General features: G+C 50.6%; 1 protein-coding gene and 1 non-coding gene across 2 annotated transcripts; both read left to right on the forward strand.

Annotated features, from left to right (window-relative positions):
- The first annotated feature begins 261 nt into the window (after window positions 1-261).
- Window positions 262-10,161, forward strand: SSRP1 (structure specific recognition protein 1). The gene is made up of 17 exons (XM_002821791.5): window positions 262-458; window positions 942-1,114; window positions 1,531-1,716; window positions 2,637-2,742; window positions 3,028-3,218; window positions 3,322-3,552; window positions 3,691-3,794; window positions 3,897-4,025; window positions 4,288-4,509; window positions 5,254-5,326; window positions 5,752-5,890; window positions 6,043-6,088; window positions 7,719-7,848; window positions 8,264-8,434; window positions 8,630-8,718; window positions 9,259-9,445; window positions 9,670-10,161. The coding sequence occupies exons 2-17, from the start codon at window positions 1,061-1,063 to the stop codon at window positions 9,739-9,741; spliced, it is 2,130 nt and encodes a 709-aa protein (XP_002821837.1). The 5' UTR covers window positions 262-458; window positions 942-1,060; the 3' UTR covers window positions 9,742-10,161.
- Window positions 7,217-7,319, forward strand: LOC112135662 (small nucleolar RNA U13). The gene has a single exon (XR_002916917.1). It is a non-coding gene; the product is annotated as a small nucleolar RNA U13 (small nucleolar RNA).
- Window positions 10,162-10,258: the final 97 nt, after the last annotated feature.

Consider the following 10,258-nt stretch of genomic DNA (forward strand, 5'->3'; position numbering starts at 1 on the left):
CTTTTCCATGACACAGAAACTATTTTGCAGAGAAACGGGCACGCATCATTCCACCACCCAACCCCGTATTAAGTCTGATACAATAAAACGACACAATTTCTCTTTAGTATCTAGTCTCAACTGAAGAAGTGTCTGTAGTTTCTAAAGAGCCCTACACACATTTTCCAGGCCGATTCCACCGGGTGAGAGAGGCTTCACGGTAAACACCCTTCCCTCAGGTCCTCCAGAGTCGCTGACGCTCTATGCGACTGTCTCGCAGGCGGGCCCGGCTCGCGTCTCTCTAGCCAGCTCGTCCTCTCTGTGGCCTGTGCACGGCTTCCGGTGGCGGGACGCGGGGCCGCGCACGCGGGAAAAGCTTCCCCGGTGTCCCCCCCCATCCCCCGCCCCGCGCCCCCCCGCGTCCCCCCAGCGCGCCCACCTCCCGCGCCGGGGCCATCGCGAGGTTGCAGCCTGAGGAGGTAGGTGGTGGTCGTCCCCCGGTCCCAGGAAGGCAGCTCCCCCACGGGACGCTCGACATGGACCATTCCGCGTTCGAAACCGCGGGGAGCGGGCGAATCCATTCTGTGGGGCGGGGGTGAACCGTGGGTCTGGGGCCGCGGGGGTGGTGGGAGCGGTGCGAGGGAAACCGTGCACTCTGAGCTGGATTGGGGCGCGTGCGAGGTGCGGGCTCCGGGCAGACCCTGGGGTTCCGCTGCTCGTTGCCATGGCTCCCGCCGGAGCGGCCAGAGCGGGCGTCGGGTTGGGTGTCAGCGGTATTCCAGGCCCGGTTCTCCACCCGGGCCTAGGCCTGGATCCTCGGGCACTGCAGCGTCCGTCTGTAGGTTTCCAGGCAGAGGAAATCCTGAGACATCCAGGCGCAGCTGGGAGTTGCTACCTGGCTCCATCCGTGAGCACAGCGAGGTGCTATCTTTCATGCTTATCTGTCTTCCTCTTGAATTCAGATTCCCAACCTGCTGAGCATCCGCACACCCACTCAGGAGTTGGGGCCCAGCTCCCAGTTTACTTGGTTTCCCTTGTGCAGCCTGGGGCTCTGCCCAGGCCACCACAGGCAGGGGTCGACATGGCAGAGACACTGGAGTTCAACGATGTCTATCAGGAGGTGAAAGGCTCCATGGTGAGAATGGTTTGGACAGTTGATACAAGTAGAGAGAAGGAAGGAGGGTAGAGTTTTTGTCCATTAATGAGAGCTTGCTTTGGTAACGTTATCTTGGAAAAAGACTCAGTATAGTGTGTACCTAGTGTCTCCACCAACACAAGGCAATACTGAGATATAGTCTCAGAGTTATAGGGACCGTATATGCTGTTCAGTTCCCAATTCCTGTTTTACAAATGAGGAAACTGAGAATCTGTTAAGGGTTCTAGATATCAGAGTCTGGTTTAGAATCTAGACTCCTTGGCCCCCTCAGCTGTTGCTCCTGCATTGATAATCTGGCCAGTCCACTTGCAGCAGGAATGTGTGTTAGGTAGAACCGTAGAACCCAGGACATGCTGTGTACTGTCTCCATGCATCTGGGCCTGCTTTTCTTACAGAATGATGGTCGACTGAGGTTGAGCCGCCAGGGCATCATCTTCAAGAATAGCAAGACAGGCAAAGTGGACAACATCCAGGCTGGGGAGTTAACAGAAGGCATCTGGCGCCGTGTTGCTCTGGGCCATGGACTTAAACTGCTTACAAAGAATGGCCATGTCTACAAGTATGATGGCTTCCGAGAATCGGTGAGATGTCCCATGGCTATAAACCTCCTTTTACTGCATCATCTTATTTTAATCTTCTAGAGACTCGAGGTTCCTTCCTCATGTAACCCTGTGATTGCTAGTTTGGGCTCCTTAGAGCAGGGCTGTGAGGCCATCAGGCAATCAGTGTTTGGCTTTGAGCGTTGAAGTCTTGTGAATTTCTGTGTGCCTTGACTCCAGAAGATTTTCTTCTATCTTGATTTAGATAGTAGTTTCTGCCTGTGGCTTTTATCAAGGTTCAGAATCTTAGCTTGATGTCTTTGTGTGTGTTTTTTTTTTGGTTTTTTTTTGGGACAGGGCCTTGCTCTGTCACCCAGGCTGGAGTGCAGTGGCGCAATCTCGGCTCACTGCAGCCTCCGCCTCCAGGGCTGAAGTAATCCTTCCATCTCAGCCTCCTGAGTATCTGGTACCACAGGCACATGCCACCATGCCCAGCTGATTTTTCATAATTTTTGGTAGAAATGGCGTTTTGCCACATTACCCAGTCTGGTCTTGAGCTCTCAGACTCAAGGGATCGCCCACCTTGGCCTCCCAAAGGGTTGAGATTACAGGCATGAGCCATTGTGCCTGGCTAGCTTGATGTCTTAAAGTGTGGGTTTTGTTTTCTATTTTGAACTGCGTGAGTTAAAGGCTTTATTTGATTTTAATTTCCATTTTCATTAAAGTAATACCTATGCAAAGTTTATAAAGTCAGATGGCCCATAACCAGGAATGTCAGATCCAGTGGCTAGAAGCAACCTCTTTCAACAATCTTACCATCAGCTGGGTTGCTAAGTCAGCATGGATTTCTTATAAAGCCTATTTGAGGCAGTTTCTCAGAAATAGATAATCCCAGGACATTCAAGTCGGTGTTAAGGCCACCAGGGTTTACTGGGATTGTGCTTTCTTCTCTCCACCCACAGGAGTTTGAGAAACTCTCTGATTTCTTCAAAACTCACTATCGCCTTGAGCTAATGGAGAAGGACCTTTGTGTGAAGGGCTGGAACTGGGGGACAGTGAAATTTGGTGGTGAGTCCTGGGGAAGACTGAGGTTTGGGGAGGAAGATAGGGCGAAGGGTTTCAGCCTTTTACTTGTTTTGCTCTTTTCCCTCTGCCACTGTCTCTGGTTTCCTATCTGTTTGCATGTTCATCATGTGTTTATTGAGTACCTACAATATACGGCCTGGGGTTGGGGTTACAGTCTAAACAGACTAACCGCAGTATCGTGTTTCTGTGGAACTGAGTTTGGTGGGAATATTGCTTATGCAGACTTAAGGGGAGGAGCTTGTGGCTGGATAAGCCCTTTCCTCACAGGGCAGCTGCTTTCCTTTGACATTGGTGACCAGCCAGTCTTTGAGATACCCCTCAGCAATGTGTCCCAGTGCACCACAGGCAAGAATGAGGTGACACTGGAATTCCACCAAAACGATGACGCAGAGGTGTCTCTCATGGAGGTGCGCTTCTACGTCCCACCCACCCAGGAGGATGGTGTGGACCCTGTTGAGGTGAGGCTTCCCCTGGTTGCCTTGGCAGCAGATGGTGCTGAGCAGGCGTTGGCTGGCCTGGGAGTAGGGCCTGCTGCTTGGTTACCAATGTGTGCTTTTGCAGGCCTTTGCCCAGAATGTGTTGTCGAAGGCGGATGTAATCCAGGCCACGGGAGATGCCATCTGCATCTTCCGGGAGCTGCAGTGTCTGACTCCTCGTGGTCGTTATGATATTCGGATCTACCCCACCTTTCTGCACCTGCATGGCAAGACCTTTGACTACAAGATCCCCTATACCACAGTGCTGCGTCTGTTTTTGTTACCCCACAAGGACCAGCGCCAGATGTTCTTTGTGGTAAGCAGAAACCCCTATGGCCGGATAATCCTGGTTTTTGCCTAAGTGTTAAGTAGATGGATCTCACTGGTGTGCAGAATTCTATGTTGGTTAATTGCAAGGTGTTGTAGAGTGTCAATTAGTACTCTTCCTTACTAGATCAGCCTGGATCCCCCAATCAAGCAAGGGCAAACTCGCTACCACTTCCTGATCCTCCTCTTCTCCAAGGACGAGGACATTTCGTTGACTCTGAACATGAACGAGTGAGTGTCTCCCTGGACTCGTTTCCTGCCACTGTCCAGGCAGGAGACAGGTGTGCCATTAGAAGGCAGTAGTGTTGTGACCTCACCTTGCTTTCTTTGTAGGGAAGAAGTGGAGAAGCGCTTTGAGGGTCGGCTCACCAAGAACATGTCAGGATCCCTCTATGAGATGGTCAGCCGGGTCATGAAAGCACTGGTGAACCGCAAGATCACAGTGCCAGGCAACTTCCAAGGGTGAGAGTGTGGGCCTGGGATCCTGCCCTGCCTGGGTATGGGAAATGCCGTGTCTCCTTGGTAAACCCTTCCTGAGATGGGAATGCAGCCTGTTAGAGGCCTGGAGGGGACCTTGTGTCACAACAGGTGTCAGCACCTCTGTCAGAACAGCTCAGTGAGGTTTACTTAGTCGAGGACATGAGCACGCGTGTCGCTGCTGCTAGATATGCCCTTTGCCTCTGCTGAGGTTGGCACTAACCAGGCTCCCTGCACCCTCTGTCAGGCACTCAGGGGCCCAGTGCATTACCTGTTCCTACAAGGCAAGCTCAGGACTGCTGTACCCGCTGGAGCGGGGCTTCATCTACGTCCACAAGCCACCTGTGCACATCCGCTTCGATGAGATCTCCTTTGTCAACTTTGCTCGTGGTACCACTACTACTCGTTCCTTTGACTTTGAAATTGAGACCAAGCAGGGCACTCAGTATACCTTCAGCAGCATTGAGAGGTGAGAACCTCCACCTGTCACTTCCTGGGCATCCTGGTCCCGAGCCAGCTTTGTCTAGGAAGGCTGGCATGGCCTGGGGCACTCTCCAACCCTAGAGCAGAATTCTTCTTTTGCTACATCAGGATTTGGTCCTTTTCCCTGGAGTGCTCAGACTTTAGAAACCTCTCCGTTGCTTTCTTTCTGGTCATTAAGAAAACAAAACAAAACAACAACAAAAAAACAAACTTTTTCCGTATTCTGAAAGCTATATGTCTTCACTACTGGTCTTTTTTCTCCTCAACTCCCCACCATGATGGAAATGCTATCTCTTTCTTTCCTGGAATGAGCTTTGTGCCTGAGAACATAGCGGCTAATGCTTATTGAGTGCTCACTGTGGACTAAATGTTTTATAAGCATCTTCACGTGTAATCCTCATATCAACCTTGTGAAGTATGAAAAAAGATGACCACATCCCCTGCCCCACACTTACTCCCCTCTGAGCTTATTTGGTAAACAGATGCGCACCGCTCCCTGCCTTTTCTTTCCCAGAGCTCTTCAAAGCCATGCAGTTCTTTCAGGACTAATGTCTGGCTCTGGCTCTGCCTTACTGCTATCCTCTGGGGGTTTCTAAGCTGTTGGGTTGGGTAGCATAGTCAAGAGCTCCAGGCTCCACAGTCTACCCCAGCTCTTGGAATCAGAACATTGTTTAGTCTGCCCCTGTGTTGGCACTACCTCTCTGGTAACATGGTGCATGTCCCCTCACAGGGAGGAGTACGGGAAACTGTTTGATTTTGTCAACGCGAAAAAGCTCAACATCAAAAATCGAGGATTGAAAGAGGTACTTCTGTGTAGGGAGGATGAGACCCTCTCCTGGTCTTTCTGTAGGGGAGAAAGGGGTGGAGATTTTTTCCGGCTTCTTTTTCACTCTTTCTTCTCTTCTTACCCTTATAGAAAAAAGAGGTGCGTGTGACCCTTTCCCCCTCCTGGTGCAGGTTTCCTCTGCATGACCTTAGACCAGTCTATGCAGCCCCTCAGGAGCCCCCAGTGGGGCTGGGAGAGGGAGGGGCTTGGGGCTTGGACTAACCCAGTTGGCAGGAAGTACTTGGGCGTAGGCCCTGCACGTTGGCTGTGTGTGGACAATCCAGCCCCAGGTCTGCTGGGAGCTGCTGCTCTGACTTGACAGGCATGGGGGTGTGCTTTTGAGTGTGCAGGGATTCTGGCTCGAGGGTGAGTTGGCCCCACTGTGAACTCTTCCCTGGCTAGGGCATGAACCCAAGCTACGATGAATATGCCGACTCTGATGAGGACCAGCATGATGCCTACTTGGAGAGGATGAAGGAGGAAGGCAAGATCCGGGAGGAGAATGCCAATGACAGCAGCGATGACTCAGGAGAAGAAACCGGTGGGTTAGCCTCCGTGCTGAGCACGAGGATGGTCAGACGCTCCTTGCTGTGGCCCGGGCTGGACTCACCCTTGGGCCAAAGCTGGGTGCCTGGGTGAGGTGGGGGGATTTCCATTGGGGCAGAAGCTGATGCATCCTGTGCCCTTTTTCAGATGAGTCATTCAACCCAGGTGAAGAGGAGGAAGATGTGGCAGAGGAGTGAGTTTTGGTGGTACCTTGTGGGGATAAGATGGTGACCCATAAGCTTAAGGGACCAGAAGATTTCTGGACATTTCTCAGGTCCCAGCATTAGCTACTGACCCAGAATGGGAGAGTGACTTCCAATGAGGTGATACACGAAAATGTTTTGGAAATTGTCAAGGGCTTTGTAAGTGCAAGGCATATTTTGAAGTCAGAAAAGTATGGTGGGGTCTATGGCCATACCACCCTGAATGTGCCAGTCGGGGCTGGTTCGTAGTTGGATGAGGAGAGAATGGGAATGAGCTGGTGCTTGCCACTTACTTGCTGGGGGTTGTCGAGTAAGTCATTGATCTCAATTTCCTCATCGGTAGAAATGTAGTAGTACCCCTGCTAAATTGGTTAAGACTTTCTGTTAGCAGTGTCAGAAATGTGACTCACTCTCACTTTAAAAGGGAACATATAAAAGGGAATTTCATAAGTTCATGTTACTGCGGAGTTTGGGGATTTAATTGGCTTCAGACACTACTGGATTCAGGTGCTCAAATCTATTTCTTCCGATTTCCTTAATTAAAAATAGGTTTACCCCATGGGGTGCCCAGTGACTCTCAGAAGCTCAGGGCAGGCTTAATCCTACTGGTTTAGAACAACACCAGAAGTGCCTCTTTTGGTGAACAGCACAGTGAACACAGTGGTTACCTGCCCCTTTCTAGCCTGAGTTATTAGGATGGGCCGGGGTCTGATGGGCCAGAAATAGGCCAAGTGCCCACCCTTAGAGCCTGTGGTTGGGGTAAGCCCTTCCTGAGTGGGGGCAAGGTGGTTCCCAACAGAAAATTGGGACTCTGCTCTCTTACTCCAGAAGAATTGTAAAAGAATGTCGGGCAGCAAAAAAACACCCAACAGGAGTCCACTAGTTCAGCCTGCCACATGTTTATGAAGGTTTATGAAGGTTTAATGAACAAATACTTGTGAAAGTGCCTTGAAACTGTCCAGCAGCATACAGGTGTAAGGTAGTTGCATTTTTTGAGGAGTTTCAAATATATCAGATAAGACTGTCAATTATAGGGGTAGGCACTGGGTTGGACTGAAGTTGGTTTTCCTCTTTTTGTAGTAACTGATTATCTTTTCATCAGAAGACTGTAGGGGCCAATCCTTTTGTAGTTCACAAACATAATGGTTGGGTGTTACGTGCGTGTGTGAAACGTGCCACCCTCCAGCCTTGTTATGACGTTGACACATTACCCATCTGACAAAAAAAAGACAAAAAAGACTATAGGGTAGATTAAGGTGATTACTCCGAAGGAAGTGGTGAAGTGAATTTGGGCCATGTTCCAGGCATGAATGAGGCAGCGTTTCTGCCTGTGGTGTCCTGGGGATGGACTAGGACCTGGTTTGGCTCATGGATTTGTTTTTCATTCATTAATTCCGATCAAGTAACCAATTGCTGTGGCTGGGTCTGGAGAGGGCATGGCTGAAGCCACCTCAGTGAATGCGAGGAAGCAGTGTTGGGGATTGGTGGTGGATACTGTCCTCTGGTCTTCCTCCCTTGCCCCTTTTGGGTGGGTATCTTTGGATTTGTCTTCCTCCTGTCCTGAGGCCGTGGGGTCCTGTCTTCCCTCCTCAAGTCTAAGCCTGGCTTGTTCTCTGGCAGGTTTGACAGCAACGCCTCTGCCAGCTCCTCCAGTAATGAGGGTGACAGTGACCGGGATGAGAAGAAGCGGAAACAGCTCAAAAAGGCCAAGATGGCCAAGGACCGCAAGAGCCGCAAGAAGCCTGTGGAGGTGCAGACTGTAGATGGGGGGGTGCTGTGTGTGGTGCAGTGGGCGGGGGGCGTGGGAGGCATTCTCTTTACCTTCTCCTCTCCACCGCCAGTAGGACCTGTTCTTCCTTGGGGCTGTTTTTTATAGCCAGTGATTATAGCCTTGAGGGGTATCTTCTTGGAAATTTTTCTCACTAGCCCTGAGATTAATAAGCTTCTGGAAGGTCTGAATTAGGAGATGGGCTTCTGTCCTGGTAAGCTAGGCACTGAATTGCAGAGGGGAAGGAGATACTGTCCTTGCCCTTAGGGAGCTCTCGTCTCGCCTGATGCTATTTAGTCCTCCACTTTTTCTCCAAGTTAAATGATCTAAATAATTTATTTGGGAAAATGTATGGGTTCTATGGGAAATAGCTGAAGGCATTTGGGTTCTTATGTAGGTGAAGAAGGGCAAAGACCCCAATGCCCCCAAGAGGCCCATGTCTGCATACATGCTGTGGCTCAATGCCAGCCGAGAGAAGATCAAGTCAGACCATCCTGGCATCAGCATCACGGATCTTTCCAAGAAGGCAGGCGAGATCTGGAAGGGAATGTCCAAAGAGAAGAAAGAGGTGAGTAGCAGCAGAGGAGGGGTGATGCCTCTCATGGGCTGGCAAGAGGCGCTGTCTTGGGGTGGCGAGTCTCATGACTGATAGGGGAGCAGTATGAGCCGTTGGTGGGACTTTCTGTATCGATTTTGCCTGCATCAGGGGTGAGGGGAGATGGGAGAGGTCTTATTCTTCACTGTTTGTGTGTGTGTGTGACAGGAGTGGGATCGCAAGGCTGAGGATGCCAGGAGGGACTATGAAAAAGCCATGAAAGAATATGAAGGGGGCCGAGGCGAGTCTTCTAAGAGGTGAGTGTCGAGAACACGGCCCAGTCACTGATTTTTGTGGCGGACTTTTTTTTTTTTTTTAACAGGCTGAAGTTGAGCATTGGAAAGTTAAACACAGCAGATATGCTTCTGACTGCAGTAGGGTAGTGCTTCTCAAACCTGGGTAGGCCATTGCCCAAGTATGGGTGACACGATGGGGCATTCAAGTCACTGGGGAAATATGGCCTATTTTCCTGGACCATTTTATTTGAAGGTATGGGGGAACGAAAAAAATAACTATTATGGAGTGCAGTGCACAGTTTGCATGAACTCTAAAAGATAAAGCAAGAAATGTCAAGTAGGTTTTGCATATGGGGCTGCTTTAGGCTGTGCCCTCTGATTCCTCTGGTATACTCATGATACTCTCCCTTGGTGCCCTTGAGGCTGACACAGCTATTTACGTTCAGAGCGAAATGGGCCGTGTGGCTGGGATTGGGAAAGGCCTTGTTAAAGCTGGAAGAGGTTTGGTCATGGTAATGGGGGACCTGAAGGCCCAGCTCCCCTTCCCTCTTGCCAATACAGGGACAAGTCAAAGAAGAAGAAAAAAGTAAAGGTAAAGATGGAAAAGAAATCCACGCCCTCTAGGGGCTCATCATCCAAGTTGTCCTCAAGGCAGCTAAGCGAGAGCTTCAAGAGCAAAGAGTTTGTGTCTAGTGATGAGAGCTCTTCGGGAGAGAACAAGAGCAAAAAGAAGAGGAGGAGGAGCGAGGTGCGGCAGGAATGTGGGGGCTGTGGGCTGGGCAGGGTGAGGGGCATGTGTGTCTGTGTGGGGTTGGTCTGTAAGAGTAGTGAGTTGGAGTGGATGGTGGAATTCTGAGGTTCTGAAGGTGGGTGCTGTAGTTGGGGGCGGTAGGGAATTGCAGGCCCGTCACCGAAGAGTGGGTGGGGCACCCATGACTCCAGCTTTTCCCTTAAGACACCTTTGGTTTTCAGGACTCTGAAGAAGAAGAACTAGCCAGTACTCCCCCCAGCTCAGAGGACTCAGCGTCAGGATCCGACGAGTAGAAACGGAGGAAGGTTCTCTTTGCGCTTGCCTTCTCACACCCCCAGACTCCCCACCCATATTTTGGTACCGGTTTCTCCTCATGAAATGCAGTCCCTGGATTCTGTGCCATCTGAACATGCTCTCCTGTTGGTGTGTATGTCACTAGGGCAGTGGGGAGACGTCTTAACTCTGCTGCTTCCCAAGGATGGCTGTTTATAATTTGGGGAGAGATAAGGTGGGAGGCAGGGCAATGCAGGATCCACATCCTCATCTTACTTTCCCGACCTTAAGGATGTAGCTGCTGCTTGTCCTGTTCCAAGTTGCTGGAGCAGGGGTCATGTGAGGCCAGGCCTGTAGCTCCTACCTGGGGCCTATTTCTACTTTTATTTTGTATTTCTGGTCTGTGAAAATGATTTAATAAAGGGAACTGACTTTGGAAACCATGTCCTCATGCTTTCTTTGTAGCCCTGGTGTGTTGCTCCCACTTTTATTGGTGGTGGTTACTGCTCTGGTCAGACTGGGCAGGGCCTTCCTGGC

The sequence above is a fragment of the Pongo abelii genome, chromosome 9 (assembly GCF_028885655.2).
Source record: "Pongo abelii isolate AG06213 chromosome 9, NHGRI_mPonAbe1-v2.0_pri, whole genome shotgun sequence".
Taxonomy (NCBI): domain Eukaryota; kingdom Metazoa; phylum Chordata; class Mammalia; order Primates; family Hominidae; genus Pongo; species Pongo abelii.

Excerpts from the sequence above, each read along its gene's own strand:
- SSRP1 (XM_002821791.5), top strand. The coding sequence starts at position 1,061 with ATGGCAGAGACACTGGAGTTCAACGATGTCTATCAGGAGGTGAAAGGC. Across the intron at positions 2,743-3,027 it reads GGGGACAGTGAAATTTGGTG|GGCAGCTGCTTTCCTTTGAC; the intron begins GTGAGTCCTGGG and ends CTTTCCTCACAG. Across the intron at positions 7,849-8,263 it reads GCCGCAAGAAGCCTGTGGAG|GTGAAGAAGGGCAAAGACCC; the intron begins GTGCAGACTGTA and ends GTTCTTATGTAG.